At 39.1% G+C, this 24144-nt stretch overlaps 1 protein-coding gene across 2 annotated transcripts in view; it reads left to right on the forward strand.

Annotated features, from left to right (window-relative positions):
* The first annotated feature begins 1419 nt into the window (after positions 1–1419).
* Metap1 (methionyl aminopeptidase 1) overlaps positions 1420–24144 on the forward strand; it is a 51514-nt gene continuing 28789 nt past the window's right edge. Inside the window, exon 1 of one of the 2 annotated variants that reach the window (XM_074041414.1) lies at positions 1420–1588. In XM_074041414.1, coding sequence (XP_073897515.1) covers positions 1475–1588 — 114 coding nt within the window. In that variant the 5' untranslated portion in view covers positions 1420–1474. The remainder of the gene's footprint in view (positions 1589–24144) is intronic. The other variant, XM_020174900.2, reaches the window with a different exon arrangement.

Genomic DNA, 24144 nt, shown 5'->3' on the forward strand with positions numbered 1-24144 from the left:
TTGATGCAGCAATTACACTTTTAAGAATATATCCTAAGTAAATAAGGGTTTATGCAAAGTTCTAGTTGAAAGAATATTTACCAAAGCCTTTATAGTATTCAACAATGAAAAATAACCCAAATTTCTATTATTAGTGGATTTGGTTCTGTAAATTAGCTACACCCTAGGATATTATGCAGCCACTAAAATTATGTGATAAAAGTGTATTTAGTGACAATAAAGGAACATAGTAATTAAAGAAAGCAATAACTAAATACTCTTTGTGCTATGGCCCAGTTTAAAATATTTTATATATACATACACAAATGTGTCATTTATATACACATATATATACACACATATATACAGTCACTGACTTTTTCCTTTTTGCTTACATGCAAACATTTATATTACTTAATTTTACTACATTGTATACAATGCAAACATTTATATTAATTTTATTACATTGTATATAATGCTTATATAGCAAAATCAAGTTATTAAAGTTAAAATTAATATGAGCTTTTATACAAAGTTCACAGCATTTAGTTGATCAACAAATAGCAGTTTCTCTCTTATAGCAACAGAAGGTATTCAGGCCTAAGTTGGAAAATGGCAGCTCTGGAATGTAACTGAAAGATTTAGGCAACAGGTTTGCATCTGATAAGCTCTGCAGCGTTCCATCTGTGACATTTCATGATTAACACAATCCTCTTCTATTTACCTGGTAAACAATCAAATGAGAAAACACAAAAATTATCGTTTGTATTGAATATCTGATAGTTGTGTTATCATTCCCAGCACTATGTATTTTGAATGGCGGGGTGGCAGTGGTGTGTGTTTAAAAAAAAAAAAAAAACCCACAAACAAAAAAAGCCAGGCAGGTGGGAGGACAGATGCAAGTCCCAGCTCACCGCTCCTTGACAGATCTGCTCACCTTTTTGTGAATGAGTGGGGCGGGGGGGTCGGCAGGCCTCAGAGCACACATGACCAGTGAGAACTACTACTTAGAAGAGGAAACTACTTTCCTGGGGGCGGCCGGGGGAGCCAACGCAGAGGAGCCCAGATCCCTGTCCAGCAGACCATGAGGGTGGGCTGGTTCAGGACTCTTGGCCTTCTCCACCTGGCACCAAAGGTTGCGTTCACTGCCCAGCAGCTAGGGAGGACACCCGGCCAGGGACCCTCGTAGCCCCCATGGCACCCACGTGCGCGCAACCCAAGAGGAGGGGCCTGTGGGCGGGGGCGAGGCGCGGGCTGCGCGCGCGGGATGGGGGCGTGGTCTGCGGGCGGGGGCGGGGCGCGCAGCGGACCCGGCCGGTCCTGCGCTCCTCCCCCTCCCGCGCCTCGGCCAGCGGCGGGCCGAGCTCCTCCCCCGCTCGATCGGTCTCCCCTCCTCTCCGCCCGTCCGTTCTTCCCTCCCTCCCTCCCTCCCTCCCTCCTCCTCCTCCTCCTCCTCCTCTTCCTCGGTGAGGCGCTCCTCTGGCAGGCAGGCAGCATGGCGGCCGTGGAGACCCGAGTGTGTGAGACGGACGGCTGCAGCAGCGAGGCCAAGCTCCAGTGTCCCACCTGCATCAAGCTGGGCATCCAGGGCTCGTACTTCTGCTCGCAGGTAGACGCCCACTCCCCGCAGCCCGCCGCCGCGGCCGGACCCCCTCCCTTCCCCTGCGGTTCCTCCTCCCCGCTCTTCCCCTCCCGCCCTCGGCTCGGGCTCGCTCCTTCTCTCCGCGGGCCGCGCTTCCTCCTCCCCCGGCCTCCGAGGGTCCGGGGCCTCCGGGCCGCGCCGCGCTCGCGTGGGGCGGGGCGGCGGGGCGGAAGCCGTCTTTCCGGGTCTCCGGCCGCGCATCCTCCGGGGGGCGGGGGCTGCCAGGTGAGTGCCTGCCCGGCGCAGGTAGGGACGCTGGGGAAGCGCGGCCTCACTCCAGGGTCCGTCCCAGCCACTGCCCAGCCCAACCCGGTGGTCACCCTGGTGCCTGCCGCATTAGGGGACAGAAGCGACCCGCTGGGCTTTGAAGGGTGGCTTGTCTCAGGACAACCCGAGTCTCCCAGAACGGGAATGCCAGCTGCAGCCCGGATTCTTTGTGTCTTACTACCGCGCCTGGACACTTCAGCAACTTTGAGGGGTAGGGGTAGAGGAGGGGTCTGTGCAATTCATTCTTTTTCGTTGGCATCCCAAATTATTAATTTGGAAAGCCATAATGGGATGAGTCACTTTTCTCTGTTATTGAATTTCCCACGAGTGCAAAGGACAGGTCCATGGAGTGCATTTTCATAAGTTTTGTGCAGTGGGTTAGATCCAGAATTGAAGGGGGTCCTGTCTGAAGCATGTGTTCGTATTTTCTGAAGCGTCCCAGTGTTCCTGCTGCATTCTGAGACTCAAGATTATTGGCAGGCTGCAATAGATTGACTCTTAGTTACAGTCTAGGTTGCTGAAGTGAGAAACACAGTGAATGTTTTGATATTAAATTGGTCGTGCCCTGGGAGAGAGAAGAGTGTGAATCAAGAGTCCAAAGGCCTTGCTGTGGCGCTTCCCTTGCCAGTTCCGCTGAGATTTTGAATTAGTCACGTTACTTAATCTTTCTGAGCTTCAGTGTTACCCTGTGCTGAGGGGATAGTTTTCCTTGTGTATTTCACAAGGTTGGTCTAAGACGCATATTACCGCACAAATGCCTACAAAGAAATATTTTTTGTTTAAAGGATGCCAGTACAACTTAATACTGCCAAATGTAAAAAATATAAACGAGTAAGAATGAAAACAAAGATATTAAAACAATAAATACAAGTAAGTGTCCCAAATACAAAGTATGTACAACAATACATGTAAAAATGAAAATACAAATAGAATCCTTAAGGTTACAAATGCTTGTAGATAAGTCATTGTAAGAGATCTTAGCTGTTTTCTTGTTTTCAGACAGGATATGATTTTTGACCTTGTTGTTATCATTTGGAAAAAGTTGTACATGGAGAAGTGTTGCTTGATCTAAAAATAGCCTTGGGGCTACTCAGCGTGCAAAACATTTTCAAGTTCTAATTTGTTAAGTCCTGTGTGCGATCTGGCCTTAAAACAAGAAACAATAATTTGCTTTTGGAAATTGTGAACCAGAATAATGTGACAAGAATAATGTAGATTACACCATGTTTAAAATTTGGTGGCATTGCAGAGGGTAGGGCACACACTTGTAATCCCAGCACTTGGAAGGCTGTGTCAAGAGAATAGAGTTTGACGTTAGACTGGGCTCATAGTGAGACCCTGTCTCAAAAAAAGGTGGCATTTCCATTAATATGTACTGAAACTTCTCTGTTAAAAAAATTAAAAGATACTAGGAAACCATGTTCAATCAAGTGTAGGTTACATATAGTTATAAAGAACATGGAATCATTGAGGTTTGAGGGAAAATGCCAGACACATTGGGAAAATATGCAGGGTTTATCCAGTATGGTATGACTGGGGGTACTTCTTATTGGATTCTGCAGGTATATTCCTGGTATCACTGTTGTATTTGTACTCAAACATACTCAGAGTGGCTCTCCCAGCTGTCTTCATTACTATAACCACCTCCTGTGGTCAGTTTTTAAAAATTTGTCACTGGGTCAGTTGTAGTAGTCTCTTGATTTCTCCACTGTTCTCCATTTCACCACCTTGTTTATTTCCTTTGTAACATTTTATACAATTTGTAATGTTCGTTAGAAAACAAATGAAAACATGTCTTGCAGTCAGAAGCTGAGCTTCATCACTGCCCTAAGCTCATTTCCTAGTACCTTGCTCTGTATGGAGTAAGTGGTGGACACTTTGAATCAATGGATACATGTATCAAAAAGTAGAACCAGGGTAGACTTTTGTATTTGGGTTACAACTCCATTCATTACTAACTGCATGACATTGGTAATCTCTCTGTTTTTCAGTTTTTCTTTATGGAATGAGACCATTAAATATCTACCACAGGGTTTTGGTGAAGACTTAAATACTGAGTATGCAAAGCACTTAGCACATAACAATAAAATTAGCCTTTTTTATTGTTGCACTATGTTTTTATGTTTGAGATGGTAGAAATATTTTATGTAAGCTGCTTAATTTTAAGAAGTTTTGGTCCTTTAAAGGAGTAAAACCTGATACTTGAAGTTGAGTTTTCCAAAAATTAGAGTGTTTGTTTATACACATTCCATTCTTATTAAATTAATAGTAGTTTGTATACGCTTTATCCTCTTCACTTGCATGTAATGCAAGCAAAGGATGGATGCTGTGCTTTACGCATTTTTGTATTTCCTGAATTGCTTGTAAGCATTTAGTTCATTAAAGAAAAGCTCAATGAGCCTGCTAAAGGAAAGCAGCCTTCTGTGTTTACATTTTTCATTTGTAAAGGCTAAATCATATACTAGGTAAAGGATGTACTGTCATTTATTTATTTTCTTAGAGTTTCTTAGCTGCTACTTAGTTTAGTAGTCAAATCAGCCGAAAAGGACCTGAGTGATATGTAGCCTTTTGTTTATAACCATTAGAACTTACAATATTAGTTAAATGTGGTGTAGTAGAAGGTGAGCGTTTGGAATCAGACATGGGTTTAAATCTTTGTTCCCGTGTGCTTGGATAAGTTGTTTGCTAATTTGTATGCGAGGGCTGAGTGAATACGAGAGAGCATGTGACGTGCTTAATGAAGTTTTAGCAAATGATTTTATGCATATTACCTCATCTGTAATACTATTAAAGTCAGTTCCAAGGAAGGTTTCAAATGTTTGAAGGGAAGAAGTGTTTGCTTACGAACATTTTAGACAAATATGTGTGAGTTACTTCAAAAGAAGCAGTGGAAGGCCTTGAACTGTGATCCTCTTGACCTCAGCACCCTAAGTAGCTGGCATTACAGGCTTGAGCCACTGGCGCCCACCTCATCATAGTAAAGTTCTAATACAATGAGCTATAAATATGATTATAACCTTCTCTGCTTGATCCTGAATCTTTCCTGACCTCACAGTCTTTAATATGAAGCATTCTTTTATTCATGCTTTGGCAGGTAGTATTTCCAGCCCAACTCCCAGCCCAAATTATTTTGATTTCTTTAATTAGTATTAGTCTATTCTCTGGCTTTGACTAAAGGATAGTTCAAAACACTACCTTAGTGTGCATGTGTTCCGAAGCTGTAGCTGAACCTGTGAAAAGGGATCCTGTGAAACACTCCCATGTTATTATATGTTGTAAATAAGTTTTCTCCTGTTTCTGTCTCCAGTAACCTGTTCTTCTGCAAGCCTCGGTGGCGACTTCATCCTGATGTACCAGAGCTTTGTCATGTCTCTTAGAAAGCATTCCTAAACCCCAGATAGCCAGGTATACTTTTGGCTGGTATGGCATTTATTTGGATCATAGACACAGTCCTCTAAAGTATAATAGGTTAAATGATAAATGAAATTATGACTTTAGCAGTTTCCCTTATCATAAAGTAAGAGGCAGCAGAAACTTCTCCAAATTGTAAAACTGTGTTTAATGATTCTGTGTGATGTACATAACATCAGATTCTGAAGGTAACCATGTCTAACTGTTAAGTTATAAACTTAAATCATTCTGCAAAGCAGTCAGTGTGAGTGCTGTTAGGTTTTAGATATGGCATGACTTTTTTTTTTCTAAGAATGGGAATTTATTTTATTGATTGTTTTGTTAATTGATTATAGGGATGGATTTGGCCATTCGAATAATGATAACTTTGTGTTTTTCACTACTAAACAGATAGTGAAAAATATAATTGCAGTTATTACATAAATGATTTGTTACTGCTTTCAAATTAAGTTTCAAGTCAGAGTTTATGAGTTATTTATAATTTTTTGGATGTTGAGAAGAAGAAAAAGCTAAAATACCTTCCATCTTAATTTGGTGAAAAGAGCATGAGTAGGAAAACAAGTCAAAACAGTCTATGTTTCCCTCGTCTTGGAAGTACTCCATATTGTGAATTTTGTTTGCTTTCATTTGTTTTTCCATGTTTGATTCCTTATAATGTTTTTGAAATTTTTATAAATCATTACATGTACTCTTCTATATGCTTTCTTTAATATTGTCTTCCTATGATTCATCTATATTGTACGTGCTTGCCTGCATTGATTATTTTCATTGCTATATGCTATTTTAATGAATTAATATTTTTTCCATTCTTTTAATGGAAATTTGGGTTGTTCAACATTTTGCTATTACAAACAGTGCTTCTCTAAACATTCTCATAGCCAACTCCTGATGCCTGCATACAAAAGTTTCTCTTGGGACTTGTGGGTATTGCTCAAGTGGAGAGTGCCTGCCTAACGAGTGCAAGGCCCAAAGAGTTATCCTGGGTCTGAATGAAGGAGAAAATTCTTGGGTCAGTTTTGTTTTGATGGTGCTTAATTGTTTTCCAAAGTTGTGCATTACACTTTCATCATCAGAAAGTTTATATTGTTTTATATCCTGGCTAGCACTTGATATTAACATTTAAAAAACTTTTTTTTTTTTTTCCATTGTGGTGTGTTCCTTGTGAGCAAGGGCATTGATTGGGCTGTTTTCATATATGTTAACTTGGAATCTTTCTCAAAGGTTAAACTCTTCATGAGGGTTATGCTACACATGTATAGACAGGAAGTACTTAAAAACAGATAAGTAAAAATGTGCTAGTGAAAGTTACAGATATGGAGTTAATGTTATAGATAAGTTACAGGTAAGGAGTTAATGTTGAGTTTCTCTAGCTTTTCAATAGTGAAAAAAATTAGAACAAATAGAAAAATTTAAGGAAGAATAGTACAGGTTTGAGCAGCTCTAGTCTGAAAGTCTGAAACCTGAAACTTTGAGATTCAGCTCAAGAACAGTTTGGAGTTCAGAGCATTTCATATTTTGGATTTTCAGATTAGGTATGCTCAACTGCAAAAGTCTGAGCAAATATTCCAAAATTTGGAAAACTTCCAAATCTGAAACACTTTTGATCCCAAGTATTTTGAATAAGGAGTTCTCAATTTGTATAACTAATTGCAGTATACTTATCACTTAAGTTAGCATTTTACCATTTATTTCATTTATATGTGCTAGTGTGTATTGTGTGTGTATATATGTCTATACATTGAAACATTTAAGAATATCACAGAACTTATGTCTATTAAATATTTCTCCTCATGACAAGGTCATTCTTCTTTCTTAACTAACTTGGTGTAATACTACTATTACACCAAGGAAAATTAACAATAATTTCCTAATATAGTCTAACAATCAATTCTATTCATGTCAGTTATTCCCCAAGCATCTTGTATAAAAGTTTGTTTTTTGATTTTGGAATTAGGTTCCTGGCAGTTCACATATAGCATTTGGTCATCTCTTTTAATTATGAACAGGCCTCTTGGGCCTCTTGGGCTGGCGGAGTGGTTCAAGTGGTAGAGTGTTAGCCTAGTAAGCATGAAGACCTGAGTTCAAACCCCAGTACCTCAAAAACAAACAAAAAAAACCCCCCAGCAATCCTCTTTTCATAATGCTGTTTGAAGAGATTAGTCATTTGTCTTGTAGAATGTTACACATTTTTGATTGTTTCTTCACACTGTCTTTATTTTAAAATCTTTATATTTTCTGCAAGTCAGAAATAAAGTCCAAATGCCCAATTAGATTCTAGGTAAACAGTTCTGGCAGGCTCCATAGGTGATGTGCTATTTTGTGTCCCATCAGGAGGTACAGAATACTTGGCTGTCCGTTCCTAATGGCTTTAAGTTTGATCACCTGGTTAAGGAGGTTGCTGGAATATTGTCACTATAAATGTACATTCTTCACTTTGCAGTTCATTTGGTATGTAATCACAAGGAGAGACTCTGGCATTGTGAGACTATTCAGGTCTCCAGTCTTTCTTCTGATGGTTTTAGCATCTAGGTTGCTCCTTGCCATAAAATTATTTTGGTGGGGGAGGAGGGGACTAATTCAAATGGCTGTTATATTTTCCCGGTTTTGTCATTTTAATAGTGTTTTCCCTTATCAAGTAGTGAATGAACTATGCTCTACCTGAAGTGGGAGTATGATATTCTTACAGATTTTCTGGTCATTGTTAGTGGTTGCAAATGTTTGCTTTTCATTTTCAGTTAGTGACCATTGGATTTCCTTTTTTGGTGTAAAATAGTTTCAGATTTGATCGGAAGTACCACTTTTAAACTGGCTTCTGTGTCCTCTGAGCCATCTCCAGTCTCTGGTTGCTTTTTCTCTTGCTGGCACATTACAAATCATATTTACCTTATATGTTCCCTGACTTGGGTTTGAATCCTGTGTCTAAGCAGCCCTGTTTCTGGTAGAGTACCTTTAGAGAGCTGGATCTTGCTACTGGGATGCTTTTGCCTGTATGAGGATAGTGGCATCCATGGTACTTTCAGATGTGGAGCACACAAGTAAAACAGCCAAAGGGCAGTTTCCAAAACAACATGTTAAACTGTTGAAAAGTGGTGTAGGTATTGATAGGTTCCAAAAGGCCTCCTGAAGGAGATTAAGAAGTGGATTTTGATAAAGTAGGTATGTAAGTGAATAAATAAGTAGATAAATAAGAGGTATGTATTGAGGGGATGGGAAGGTATTCCTCCTGGGGATGGATCTGTTTATGGAAGGAGGAGCAAGTTGAGGCGTGTGTGTAGCAAATAGACCACCTTCAGTAGGAGTCCAAGAACAGGATTAAAAAGAAATAAAATGAGTGTTAGTAGGGATAGAGGCCTTGTTGTTCCATTGAATACTTTTTTAAAAAAAAAGTAAGTAAATGTCCTTTTGTTTTTCATTATAAGAAGCAGTACATTATCTTTGAAGAATTTAAAACAGTAGTGTATAAAGTTAAAACTACCATCATCATAACATCCTAAAAGCGTCTTAGCAGTTTGGCTTATTATCTTTCTGAACTTTTGTATATGTGTTGTGTAGAGTTTTAAAGACACTGATGCTGTCTCCAGTGGGCCTGTGTGGCTTTGCCATTAATGAGTTGTGCTTTTTTGGACATGTTAATCTGTCAGTTCCTTAGTTCTCTCACCTCTGTGGGATGTCTGTGTCAATAGTAAGTGCCTCTTAGAGTCATTGTGAGGATTAACCGTTAGTGCATAGTAAGTGCTGAAATCAGTGCATGGTATATGCTAAATATTGCTTTTGTTCTTTTTAAATAAAGATACAATCATTGCTGTACAGTATATATAGCTTTACAGTTTTGTAACTTACCATCCTCCCTGTGTTGTGGCTGGAGCCCAGGGCCTTGGCATGCTAGCCATGTACTCTAGCAGTGATCTATACCCCCAGCCCAACTTACCATTTCTGATGTGGTACTTCACCATCTTAACTATTATGATTTGAAACAGGATCTTGTTGGATAGCACAGGCTTGGCTCTAATTTGTGATTCTCTTGCCTCAGCCTCCTGACTGCTGGGTTTACAGGTGTGTACCATCACTCTCTGCCATCTTAACCATTTTTAAGTGTATGGTATAGTTCAGTAGTGTTAAGTGTATTTGTATTTTTGTGAAACAGATTTCCAGAATATTCTCATTTTTGCATAACTGAAATTTTATACTCATCAGGCACCCGCATTTTGCTCCCTTCACCATACTCTTGTTATCACCATTCTGCATGACTACCTCATCTATCTTAAGCATGTGCAATCATATAGTATTTGTCCTTTTGTGACTGGCTTAATTAACTTAATGCCTTCAAAGTTAATTCATGTTGGAGCATGTGACAGGATTTCCTTCCTTTTTAAGGTTGTGTAGGATTTCATAGTGTGTCTGCACCACATTTTGTTTATTCATTCTTCCTTTGATGAACACTTGTTGCTCTTCCTCTGGTTATGAGGAATTGTGCTTATGAACATGGGTACACGAATGTCTCAGAACTTCCTTTCAGCTCTTTCAGATATTACTCAGAAATGGGATTTCCGGATCATGTGATAGCTCTTGTTTTTAATTTTTTGAGGAACTGACATACTGTGTTCCAAAGCGATTGAATTATTTTACTATTCTACCAACAGTGCACAATGGTTCAGATTTCTCCACCTCTCTATCAGTACTCGTTATTTGCTTTCTCTTTATTTTTTGTCATAGTGCTCATTCTAATGGGTGTGCGATGATGTTGCATTGTGGTTTTGATTTGCCTTTTTCTGATGATGAGTATAGTTAAGCACCTTTCATATACCTGTTGACTTTTTGTAGATTATCATTGACGAAATGTGTGCTTGAGTCCTTTACCCATTTTTTTAATTGAGTTGTTTGATTATTTTGATCTTAAATTTGCAGGAGTTTAATTGAATAATGTAATCCAGCTATCAGTCTCTTATCACATAAAAGTGTGAGGAAAGCAGTCTTTTCTGTCAAAGTGTGTTGCCCTCTTAGCTGCTTGCAGTTCTGAATTCTTATTCACTGAGCTCTGAAATTACAAACTACCCCACCCCCAAATTCCAAGTGTAGCATTAGCCAATCTCGAGCAGCTTGTGCACCCGAATTCGATCAATCCGAGTAAGGGGGCCAGGGCCCCACCACATCAGGGATAAAAATGCAGAACTATGGTCTGCTCTTTGTGCTTGTTGTGCCATGTGCTGACGCACCCTTCTGCAGGAGTAAATTTTGCCTTGCCAAGACAATTCTCCATTTCTGTGTCTTCAGTTGTGACTCTGGTGGTCTTTCAGTGTCTCATTTCTAATAAAAGGCTGATGAGTATTTTCATATCACTTCTTGTTTAGGTTGTCTGTTCATTCTATAGTGTGTGTCCTTTAATGAAGTTTTTTTGTTTTGGCAGTTCAGGAATTTGAACTCAGGGCCTGGGCTTGCAAGGCAGGCCCTATACTGCTTGAGCCACGCCCCCAGCATGAACAAAAGTTAAGCTTGATGTGGTCCATTTGTCTGTTTTTGCTCTTTGTTGTTTGTGCTACACACTAATAATGAAGAGCTGACAAATAACTCAATTCTCAATAGCATTAAGAAAAATAAAATGTTTAGCTGGCGGAGTGACTCAAGCAGTAAGAGCACCTGCCTAGCAAGCATGAGGCCCTGAGTTCAAACTCCAGTGCCACCAAAAAAAAAAAAATGATAAAGAAAAGAAAAATAAAATTTAGGAATAAACCTGGTCGTGGAAGTTCTCCTTCCTCTTTGTTAGTTATTTGGGTCTCTTTCTCTTTTTCTTCCTATGTCCTCCCTGTCTTTTTCTCCCACTTTTTTTTGGTGGTGGTATTGGGGTTTGAACTCAGGGCCTCACACTTGCTAAGCAGGCGCTCTACCACTTGAGCCACTCTGCAAACCCTTTTTTGTGTTGAGTATTTTCGAAATAGGGTCTTGTGAACTATTTACCTGGGCTGGCTTCAAATCACTATCCTCCTGAATAGGTAGGATTTCAGGTGTGAGCCACTGGCACCTGGCCTCCTCCCATTTTTTATTTGTAATGTATGTAAGTATAAAGGATTACTATATTTTAAAATTTAATTGATATGTAATGTACATTTTTATGGGGTACAGTGTGATTTTTTTTTTAATATGATCACCCAGTGTGAGATCATTAGTCAACATATCCACCAGCCAGGTTACCATTTCATTGTGTTGGTAGCATTTAGAAGCCTCTCTTGTAGCTATTTTGAAACCTGCAATGCTTTGTTGTTAACTGTAATCATCCTACCGTTCTGTAGAGCACTACTAGAACTTACTCCTTAGTGTTGACTATAACTTTTAATCCTTATGCTATTCTCTGAAGCGATGAGGTCAACTTGACATATTAATAAGAACATGTAGTAATTATTTTTCTGTGCCTAGATTAGCCTAATGTCCTCTAGGTTTATCTAGGTTGTAATAAATTGTAGATTTTATTTTTTATGGCTTCATAATATTCCATTGTATTTATATTCTGCATTTTCCTTACTCATTTACCTGTTGACAGTGCAGATTCCATATCTTGTCTGTTACGAATAGTGCTGCAGCAAACATGGCGGTGCAGAGTATATGTTTAATTTGCACATATTTGTGGTGTTCTTGTTTTGCTTCTAACTTAACTGCTTTTTTGAAATCTGAGACCTCTTGGTATGGTTGTAAGTAGGGTTAATTCCATTACTTTTAGTTATTTGCATGATTGAGTCATGATTTACCTAACTTGTTTTATGTTGATGGACATCTTAGTGTTCTTTAATTTTTTTATGATTATGGATTATGTTACCATGAGCATTGATTGCATGTTTTTCTGTTGATTAGCGTTGGTGTAGGTGGAATTACTGGGTCAAGGTGTAGTGTAAAGCTGAGTGTCGGATTGTTTTTACAATGATGATGGACCTGAATGTCAAGCCAACAAGGTAATGGGTGCTGACTGCTTCCTTCCAGTGCCTTCATTTGAGTTTTAACTGTTATAAAGTTGGAAGACAAGTGTAAGATTTTTTTCAGCTTGACTTTTATTTTTTTGGCAGGACGGAGGTTTGAATTCAGGGCTTCCTGCTTGCAAAGCAGGCATTCTATTGAGCCACACCTCCAGTCCATTTTGCTCAGTTATTTTGGTGATGGGGTCTTGAGAACTGTTTGCCCAGGCTGCCCTTAAACCTCCATCCTCCCAATCTCAGCCTCCTAAGTAGTTAGGATTGCTGGTGTGAGCCTCTGGCTTTTGACTAGGAGGAAAAAGATTTTTAGTATTTTAAGCTAATTTAGTGTCTCTACTTGGGTGCTAGAAACCAAGCTGTTAGGCAGAATTACCAAGTGGTAGGTGAGGTTCTGTTTCTGAAGGCATATCTGTCTTTGCTTTGTGAAGCAGTAGCTTCATTTATACAGATACTGCCTTCCCTTGAAGACCCAGCTCAGTACCTCTTCCTCTTGACTCTTGTCTCACAACCTGATCTTAGTCTTCTGAGCCCTTAAGACATTTTGTTTTTTTCTTCAAATGCTTAACAAAGTTTATTTATAGTGATTTTTGTACAAATCTGTTTTGTAAATCTTACTCCATAATCATTTTCTCCTAACAGTTATGAAAGGTTTTTCAAGTTGGTTTTATTTCCCTCGAGTCACAGTTAACATTTAGGTAGGTTTTTTTTTTTTTTTTTTTTTTTTAATTTTTGGCAGTACTGGAGTTTGAAATCTGGCTTCATGCTTGCTAGGCAGGCGCTTTATCACCTGAGCCACTCCACCAGCCCCTCCAGTTTGTTTTTTTGAGTCAGGGTCTAGATATGTAGTTCAGGCTGGAACTCACTATCTAGCCTAGGCTGGTCTTGAACTTGCCATCCTCCAGCCTCACCCTCATGAGTGCTGGGATTACAGGTCTGTACCTCCTCTCTTTTGATATATGTAGCTCACTGGTAGAGCACGTGCTTTGTGTATATGAGGCCCTGGGTTCAATTCCCAGCACCAATCAATCAGTAATAATTTAAATAATTAAATAAATAAAAATAGTTCAAATGCAGTAAATTGAGACGTTGATTTGAAGAGGGATTGTATAGTTTGGTAGGATCTGGTCACATTTTCAATAATTAGGTAATATATATATTTATTATGGCACTGGTTTGAATGTTTAATTTATTAAATCTAATTACCAGTATATTTATTTTGCTAAGAGATAATATGTGTATCTTAGTCAATCTCTTACTGGTATGCAGAAGTGTGCCAAATGCAGATTAAAGGTATATTTGAGATATACTGAGCCTGTTAGCCCTCGAAGGCAGCTGTGAGCACAGGTGGCCCTCTGTATCAATGGGTTTTGCATCTGTAGATTCAACCAACTGTGTGTTGAAAACATATGGAAAGGGGCCAGGCAAAAAGTGAGATCCTATGTCAAAAAACAGGGTGGGCATAATGACGCACTATGTAATCTCCCCTACTCTGGAGGCAAAGGTAAGAGGATTGTGGTCCAAGGCCAGCCCAGGCAAAAGTTCAGACGCTAAATAAATGTAAGCAAAAGGAACTGCAAAAACAAACAAACAAACAAACAAACAAAAAACCAGAGACAGGAGAAAGAGAGAAAATATGTGGAAAAAAATTTCAGAAAGTTCAAAAAACAAAACTTGAGTTTCCATTTGCTGAATTCTGAATGAAGGCATGTGTGAAATACCTGCGATAGCCACTTGCTGTCCTCTGTTTCACCGGCCTGTTTATCTCCAAGCACTCGCTGCTTGAGCATTGTTCACTTTGCATCTTGTGTACTATGTAGCTAGGCCTCTGATTTTATGTCTGTACGGAACATGCATAGATGTTTTTCTCCTCATTAATCCCTGAACAATATAGTATAACATCTACTCACATTAGATTGTATTAGAGATGATTTAAAGTAAATGGGAGCATATGTATAGGTTATGCGCAAATACTGAGAACCCACAGATTTTGGTGTCCGTGGGAAGGTCCTGGAGCCATGCCTGGATACTGAGGGATTGAGTGTACTATTGTTTCTTGAGACTTGTATAAATTCTTCCAGCAATATTGATATTTTTGTTTTAGCAGGCTACTAATCTGGTTGAATTTAGGTTGCAAGTTCTGTGGACTGTGTTTCAAATGTCGGTTAAGTTTTCAAAAATTTTACAGTGCATTTAGATTGTCCCAGTGGTCAATCTGAAACAGGAATGGTGGTCAGTTTCTTGAATAGTTTTGTTCTTACAGGCATCAGAACAACCTCTTGAGGTCACTTTGGAGCTCCTTCCTGATGTGTTCTGGCTCCTTAGGAATCCTTATTTGGTCCTCTGGCCCGAAAGCTGGATTTTTAGTTACCTGCACTGCTGCACACCTCCATGATTTTGCTGGCGTCTGTGGCAAATGATAGAGGGGGCGGTGGAAGAAGCAATGGGATTTGGCCCCACCTTCCCTGAGCCGCCACAGCATCACGGAACATGCCTGTGCCTCAGAACTTTGGCTCACATAGCTCTTGTGGGTTGCTACCTCAGGTTGTGTGGGGGCTGAAGTATATCAGAACAAAGGAGGATAGATTTCCACCTCCTTTGAGCAGGAAGAGTGCTCTTTCCTGTGGTTGAGCCAGAATTAGGGTTTCTCCTGGGGCACATTTGTGCCCTGGTGGTTCCTTCATGTTGCCCATGGGTTTCAGAATAGGGGGAATGCTGAAATCAGTGGTACTTTGAATTTTGGTCTTCCCCAGTCTGCCTGTCACTTACTATTTACTTTTCAGAGTATTCAAATAGTTGATACATGCTTTCCTGTTTGGATTTAATAGTTGGGTTAAATCTGATATGACTGTCTCCTTCAAATGGCCATTGATACCAAGTCCCTGCCTACTGTGTTGTTACTTATTTAATTTTAAACTCTGCTTTCCCAAAGGTTTTTGTATTTGTATACCTTGGTATTTTGCTAAACATTGGTTACAGGCTTGTGTGCAAATACCCTGAGCTAGTAGGCGTTTAATCTCTGTGATGGTCTGTGTGTAGTCCAGGAAGTGTTCACGCTTAGACTTGATGTTCTGCTGGTTCTTGAATCCCCCCGCCCTAAAGAACAGATTCCCTAAACAGCACACAATGATCACTGAGTGTCTAATTGCACTTAAGTTTTTATAGTCCAAAAACTGGGGCAGGGTTTACTGGCACACGCTAAAGATACATATGTGGGTGCCTCATCCTTTTAAATTTAAAATTCAAATTGTTTTTAAAAATAATGTAATTGAGAGCTGGGGTGTAGCTCAGGGGTAGAGTGCGTGCTTAGCATGTGTGAGACCCTGGGTTTCGTCTTGGCACTCCCCCCCCCAAAAAAAAAGAAAAAAAAGGAAAAAAAAGATACTTAAAAGAATCGAGTACTTACAATTGAACATATACTTTATACAGTGTTTCCCCTACTCTACAATGAAGAAAAGTGAAATTTAGAAATAATTAAGCTACTCCCACAAGCCTAATAAGTGACCAAGCAAAGGTAAAAATGTGACCTCATAGTTCATGATTTTAGGGCTGGTATAATGGCTCAAGTGGTAGAGTACTTACCTGGCAACTGTGAGGCTCTGAGTTCAAATCTCAGTACCACCCCTCCCCCCAAAAAAAAACATTGGATGATTTTAGCCACTACTTGACCTGAGTTTTGAAATTGAATATATTTTAGAAAAACGCATAGATTTTCGGTTGTCATTACTCATAAACCCCTTATGGGTCATGAGTTGTCCTCAGTAATTAGTATGCAGTATTTTTTTTTTTTTGTAATATTACAAAGTTAGGTAGGTAGAAAGATTGTTTTTGTAACGTTTTAAATGTTTTTTTTTTTTTAACCGTACCTCTGATGGTTCTTCCATATCCCTTTACATTTAAGTTGGTATGTAAACGTCTGTGTTCTTGGTAAGTCAGTTGGCCTTGGATTGTGATTTTATTTAAGGAAATGTATATCAGTTTCTGTGAGAGTAAAGAAAGTGCTGGGTTATGGAAAAGTATTTTGTTCACATAATCTGCTTAGAAAAGTTTTATAAATAGGTTGGATCATGTTGCTAGCTAAATAAAGGCATCTCATTTTGCACAGTTTTTTTGCTATGCATGAATTTAATTACGACAGTTCAGTTAAATAAAACTAGCCTCCCAACAACAGTAGTTTGAACAAATAATTCATATTTCAGTACCCACAATATATTAACGTGAAATAATTGTATAACGTGCAGACTTCATTGCTTGTTATTCAGTTCAAAGAGCCCTAGGTAAATAACAGGTGTGCGTCTTGGTCAATGGTCAACCCCTTCCCTCTGTCAAAGCCTGTCAGTGACTGGTCACTGCACCTGTCACTTGGCTCACATGTAGACAGCAAAGGGTGTTGTGTTGCCTTCTTACTTCTTGTTACCCATTCATAAATTCATACAGCACTTTACAAAAATGAATAATCTGAAGAAAGAATTGACCAACAAAAATCAGAGTGCCACAGAAAAAGAATAAATGATAATACTGGAAGTGAAATTTAAATCAAACGTAAATGGAGTTTTAGAAGAATTGCGTGGGGATGACCCTGGGAATGCTGTCATTGCATGCTCTCTAGAGACCCTCCCATGCTACCGGGAAACTGGGGGTGAGGTGGGGAAGGGGTTGAACCTTTTGACATACATGGGGAAAGTAGTTTCAGTGAAAGCATGGTCATGTCTCCTAGGATGTGATACAGCAAAAAATCCTTCACATTAAAGGATCTCCCAGAGGTATTGAAAATACAAAGGATAAATTTGGAAGCTACTTCAAACCTAGAAAGCAGTGTGACAGTTTGCCAAGATAAAAACGATACTTGTTCTATTTAATACATTATACAATAAGAAGGCAAATGCTATTTAAATTTGTCTCTGAGTTTTAAAATAAAGAAAACACTTAAGTTGGGTGTGGTGACATAGGTCTATAATCCCAGCACTCAGGAGGTAGAGGCAGAGGCTGAGGCAGGAGGATAGCAAGTTCTAGGTCAGCCTAGGCTACATAGCGAGTTCCACACTAACTTGGGCTAGATCCTACCACAACCAGAACAAACTAATAAAAACGCACTTCAATTCTCAGGTTTTGTTATGTTTTAAGTTATAGTATACTAAAAAAATACCAAGTTTTTACTATTTTTCATTTTCCTCTATATTTATAACCAACGGTTAGAGAGTTCTTAATGTGTTTTGACTAAATTTTTGAGGGTCGTAGAATGATTGGAATTTGTACTTTTAATTACAAAGATTACCTTATAAAGATTACCTTGCATGGTAGTAGCTTGCACAGTCATTTTTTATGGTTCCATACTACCATTCGAAGCAAGGACTGCCTATATGAAAAACTAGTTCTGGGCTGGGTACATGGTAGAGCCCCTGCCTAGCAAGCATGAGGCCGAGTTCAAACCTCAGTCCCATCAAAAGAAAAAGGAAAAAAAGAAAAAGTAGTTCTGTGGAGTTTTTCAAACTATTTTGGGTTCTGCGTATTATTATTCAAAATGAAGCGTTTTAACCCTGGGTTCATAGATGGAAATCAGAGATGCATGCACTCATCTCCAAGGAGAACTTGATCCTGGGCAGTCTTCACAAAAGTTGTCTTTATCCTTAGGGCTCTCTTCAAGCATCATGGCTCCTTTGCTTCTCTCATGTCTTGTTTATGTTGTGCTCTTGTTACTGTGTAACATCTCCTCTGGAAAGGGTGTTTGTGGGTTAAAAATCTGAGACTCAATCTGTGTATGTGTAAGTGTCTTGTGATGCTCTGATGCTTGATTTTAAATTTGGATATCGAAATCTGGTTTGGAAGGATTTTTTTTTTCCTGAGTCTTAGTATTATTCCTCCATTTTCTTTTACCTTCCAGTGTTATTGAAAAGCCTGATGTCTTTAGTAGTCACAATCTTTTGTATTGTCATTTCCCTCCCTCCTCTCTGGAAGCTTATTGGAACTTCTTTTGGTCCCAGTATTTGAAATTTCATGTTGCAGGCCTTCAGTTAGGTGATTTTTATACTCTGTGGGCTCTATCTGGAAACTACTGTTTTTGTCAGTTATGCAAAAGTTCCAGTTATTTCTTTGATCTCCAGTCTTCATTTTAAGCTTTTTTTTGGGAAGTATTGGGGTTTGAACTCAGGGCCTCAAGTTTGCTAGGCAGGCGCTCTACCATTTAGCCACTCTGCCAGCCTCATTTTCCTCTTAAGATCTTTGTTCCTTAAATGCTATTCTTATTGGCTTAATCCTCTAGTATCATCTCTAGTTTCAACTTCTTGCTTCACTTTTGGGGAGATTTCCCTAACTTTATTTTGTGATATTCACCTAACATTTGGCCATGAAAGAATTTTGCCTTTGGGTTCAGCAGATCCTTAGGTTTCTAAAATGACTTGAACTGGGTTCTAGAGCCTGCAATGAGTTTTTTTCTTCAGTGCTTTCTTCTATACCCCTTTTCTGTTCTTTCTTGGCAGGCTCAGTATCTCTGCTATTGGCTAGACTGGAAGACAGAGAAGGAAGTGAACAGTGGTATTTATAATAAAGACTACTTTGGGAAGGGAAGGAAGAGAAGAGGTTAAAATCACTTACTGAAGTTATATGTCTTATAATAAATTATGTTTTCCCTCTCTATTTAAAAATTGCCTTGAATAATTAGGAGCTGACTTCATAAACAATTCATGTAAGCAGAAAAAAACTTCAGGGAGACTGTAATTTGTCTTTCAGCCCATTGTAGTATAGTAATTGGAGTCATCTTCTGGTATGCTCTGATGTCTTGTTAACAAGTAGCTGTATTAGTTTCTGGGACAGCTGTAACAAATAATCATAAACTAGGGGTTAACTAATGATTTAAAACAATAAAAATACATTCTCTTATATTTCTGGAAGCTAGAAGTCCAAAATCAGTTTTTTATTTTTTATTTAATTTTTATTTTTGTGACCGGGTCTTACTACATGGCTCAGACTGACCTCCAGCTTGTGATCCTCCTGCGTTAGCTGCAGCTGCTCCCCACCCCACCACCCCAGTGCTAGGATTACTGGCATATGCCTGGCTACAAAATCAGTTTCACTAGCCCTACAGGGAGCTAAGGCTGTGCTCCCGCTGTATGGATGCTCTAATAGAGAGTCCATTCTTTGCCATATCCAGCCTGTGGTGGCTGCCAGTATTTCTTGACTTACGGCCCTGTCACTCCCATCTCTTATCTCCTCGGTCACATTATCTCTTCCTTTTGTACATGCGTAACCTACCTCAGTCTCTTTGTTAGGACTCTTTAGTAGTATTTAACATCCACCCAGATAATCTAGGGTTCTCTTTCTAACAAAAAATTTCTAATTTAGTCACATTCGCAGAGAAGTTTTTTCTAAATAAAGTAACCTTTTCAGGTTCCAGGGATTAAGACCTACTGACTTTGGCTATTATTCAGCCTCTTTGCAGGTACCATTGTCATCTTTACTTTCCACCTTTTTTTGGTCCCATTTCAAACATATGAGTGACAGAATTGTTGATGTTTTTGAGTTTTTCTTTCTCCAAATCCAATGAAATTTCTAACTAGTGTATCTTCCAAAAATGAAAGTGTGCGTTTTCTTTTGATGTCTTAGTATCTTTCTAGTACAGTGAGCCTGGACGTGGACATCCTGGGATTGAAACAGCAGCTGAACAGAAGTCACGAGGGCCAGGCTTCTCAGGGTGTGCTTTACCTGCTGAACCACCCCAGGCAACGGTTCTGGGTTTGAAGCAAGAAAAGAGCAAAGAGGAGAACATGAACACCAGTTCTCCAGGAAGCTTTTGAGAAGCCCCATCTAACAACTGAGTTTACATTTTGCTTGGCAGACTAGGTTAAAAGGCCATAGGTATTAAGGAAACTGAGAATGTTTTTAGCTGAGCTCTAAACTATAGTAAGATTTTGTTGTTGTTAAGGAAAGGGGAGAATGGCTTTAGAGTAAGCAATTTGCAATCTGTTCCAGCAAGTAGTAGTGAAAATAGCTTACATTTCCATCTACAGCTAGAAAAATCCTTTGGTGTATATGATCACATTAATCTGCTTTCTTTCTCCAGCATATATTGAGGATTTCTCCAGTGTCAGGCGCAGTGACAAGCATTGGGATATCAGTGGCTCCCATATATCTCTACAGTTTTGTATTGCATAATGATGTTTCAGACAATGATAGATCACATATATCGCAACATATACCAGGTAGCCTAGGACACATTTCTCAGAAAGTGTCCCCATTGTTATGTAATGCATGACTGTATTTGCTGTGTGTTGATACCACATTAACTGCTTTTGTATGTTACTTCATTTAATCTGCTATTGTGTAAATTATGTTTTCATTGCTATAACAAGATACCTGGGAAAAACAACTTAAAAGTAGGAAAGATTTATTTTGGCTCGAGGTTTTATTCTGTGGTCGGCTGACTCCATTGCTTTGAACTTGGGGTGAGGCAGAACATCATGGCAGCAGGAGCGTGGTAGTTGTATGATGGACAGGAATCAGGGAAAGAAACAGGAAGGGGCCAGGACAAGACACACCTTTTAGAGGCACACCCCCCCCATGACCCACTTCCTCCAACCAGGCCCCACCTCCTCATAGCGCCGGGCCCCCCCCCCCCCCCCCCGTCTGAACTCATCAATAGATTAACCCAAGATGCCCACTACTGATGAATGGATCAAGAAAATGTGGTACACATACACAGTGGATTTTTACTCAGCCATGAAGAAGAATGAAATCTTATCATTTGCAGGTAAATGGATGGAACTGGAGAACATCATTCTGAGCAAGGTCAGCTAAGCTCAGAAGACCAAAAATTGTATGTTCTCCCTCATATGCGGACTTTAGATCTAGAGCAAATGCAGCAGTGTGGTTGGGCTGGGATCACATGAAAGGGGGAGAGCACATACGGGTGATATAGAAACAGGTAGAAAACCCAAAACATGAAAGCGTTTGATGTCCCCACTCCAGAGGAACTAATACAGAAACTTTAAAGCAACAGAGGTTATCATGAGAAGGCAATTAGTAACCAGGGATCAGTTAGAGATGAATCAACATGGGTCATAACACGTGTACATGAAAGCAATGCTAGGAATATTTCTGTATAGCTATCCTCAACTAGCAAAAACACTTTGTCTTCCTTATTATGTTTGTGTCTTTTCTTCAACAAAATTAGTGATAAAGGCAGAATATGACCTGCCTGGAACTGAGTGGGAAAGAGGGGAGAGGGTGGGGGAGAGGGGCAGGGGAGAATAAATGAATAATAATAAAAACCCCCAAAACCCCAAAATACAATCAAATTTAAAAGAAAGATGTTAAAGTTTTTATGTCCTCATGACACCTAATGGTTATTTAGTTATTCCTATGGGAAATCACTATACTGGTCTGTAATAAATTACAATAATCCTAATAACCCTATAAGTAGGTATTAATACTGTTTCCACTTTCCAAGTGAGGAAATGGAAGCTTGTCAAGTTCATACATGTCTGGAAACTGGAGCTTTTATAGAGTTTAGGTCTCAAAACATGATTTTAATTTTGTACATCCATAAATTGAGTGCTATTTGCCCATAAGAAGGAATGCAGTACTGACAACATGATCTAACATTGTTGAAACTTGAATATTATGCTAAGTGAAAGAAGCCAGTCATAAAAGACCATCTATTATATGATCTCATTTATCTGAAGCACCTGAATAGAAGAACCCATAGAGACAGAAAGTAGATTAGTGGTCGTTTATGGCTTTGGGGCAACACACTGAAACCTGTTGACTTGTATCCTTTATATGGTAAGTTGTGTAGAAGTGAATTGTATCACAATAAAGCTGTTATAAAAAAAATAGATTAACCCATTCATGAAGTTAGTGCTCTTATGATCCAGTCACCTCTTAGTGACTTGATCCACCAGCTGGTGCACAGGCCTTTGACACGTGAGCCTTCGGGGAACACTTCATATACAAACCTGGATATGAGAAACCTGATGTGAGATATCAGTCTCACATCATAAGTGTTACCCATCTCACTTTATAGGTACAGCAACTGAGAATCCATGAGAATGGTCATTATCATTTTTTCCTAGATTTGAAGATAGAACTTTAGAGCTTATGATGGCATAGGTAATATACTAGACTGCTTATTCAGACCTATGTTTTCTAGTTCTAAGCTTGGTACTTGCTTAATTCTTTGAATACAGCACATGTGTGCACACGCGCACACACACACACACACACACGCCACAGTAAAGCAGTAAGAAAGCATGATCTTTTGTTAGGTAATTCTGGGTCACAGACCTAGTTTGACCAGTTACGGTTTTATTACATTGTAGATCAGTTACTTAGCTTGCGTGTACTTCAGTTTTGTTGTTTGTAAACTGAGGTTAATGTAATCTGTCTTGAAGGATTTTTGTGAGGATTAAGTGGGAGTATAGATATTCAATAAATGGTAACTGTTACAGCATTATTGTTGTCTTCGTCATTATGGTTTAACACTGCATAGATTATTCTGCATAGATTGATAATACTGAAGAAATCATTTACTCCTACTTTAATTATTGAGGCTATTGATTAATCATAATATCCCTCTTTTGTGGTAGAATAATTTTTTCTGTCAGTTTTCTATAATGATGAAGTAGGGAAAAGTTGAACTTTTTGCCAGTTGTGTTTCTTGTAGTTTGACAACGGGGATAGACTGTATTTTGTTTCCTGTGTTAGTTTTCTATAGCTACCATAAGCTTGTCACAAGGTTGGTGGTTTAAAACAACCTAAATTTATTATCTTAACAGTTTAGAGGGTCAGAAGTCTGACATAGGTTTCAGGGCTAAAATCCAATGTTGACAGGTCTGTGTTCTTCTGTGTATCAAAGGGAGAATTAATTTCTTTGTTCTTTTCAGTTTCTAAAGTCTACCCACATTCCTTGGTTCATGGCCACCTTCCTCCATCATCTGCAGTCTTGCTGTTGTCATTACATCTTTCTCTGACTTCTTCTGCCTCCTCTTCTACCTTTTAAGGACCCTTATGATTACCTTTGTACATTAGAATAAAACGGGATAGTAATCTGCCATCTCAGGAGAGCTGAATAACATCTTAAATCTCTGTTGTCACATAATCTCAGATTCTGAGGATTTGGACATGGACATCTTTGAGGGACTACTATTGTCTACCATACTTCATATTTTCCCCAAAAGATTGAGCTCAGTTTTAGCTTCAACACTGAAAATCTTTGTATATTTGAATTCATAGGTTTTAGTGGGAAGAGAATAAGTATGACCTGGGTTTTCTTGGTGTAACTGTTGGAGGTTGTGAAGGATATAAGGAGAGTAAGGGGAAGGAGTAAAGATTCTGACCCTCCAGAGGTAGGGGACAGACTTGATGTCATTTGTTTGATTATTATATATCCTAGGGATTTTTTTGTCAAGTTTTTTTCTTATCTTTCCTCTTGTCCATGTCTTCTTTTTATACAAAGACAAAACATTTGCAGCAATTTGTGAATTCTGTTAGCATGTTTAATGATATAGTTGAGCTTCCTCATAGAGTTCCAAATTTGATAAAAATCAGAGCATAATCAAGTATTTGCAAAACTGAATTACTTAATTTCTTACTTGAATTTCTTACTTGAATTCATTTTTATGATTTTTTTTTTTGGTGGGACCAGGGTTTCATCTCAGGGCGTTGTGCTTTCAAAGCAGGTACTCTACTGCTTGAGTCACACCTCCAGGTCTATTTTGTTCTGGTTATTTTGTGTGAGGCGAACGTGATAACCACTACACTATGGAAACAACTTGTTCTGGTTATTTTGGAGATGGGATCTCGAGAACTTTTTGCCCAAGTTGGCCTTGAACTGTGATCCTTCAGTTCTCAACCTCCCAAGTAAATAGGATTATAGGCGTGAACTATCATTTTTATAAT

Source organism: Castor canadensis, chromosome 9, assembly GCF_047511655.1.
Source record: "Castor canadensis chromosome 9, mCasCan1.hap1v2, whole genome shotgun sequence".
NCBI lineage: Eukaryota > Metazoa > Chordata > Mammalia > Rodentia > Castoridae > Castor > Castor canadensis.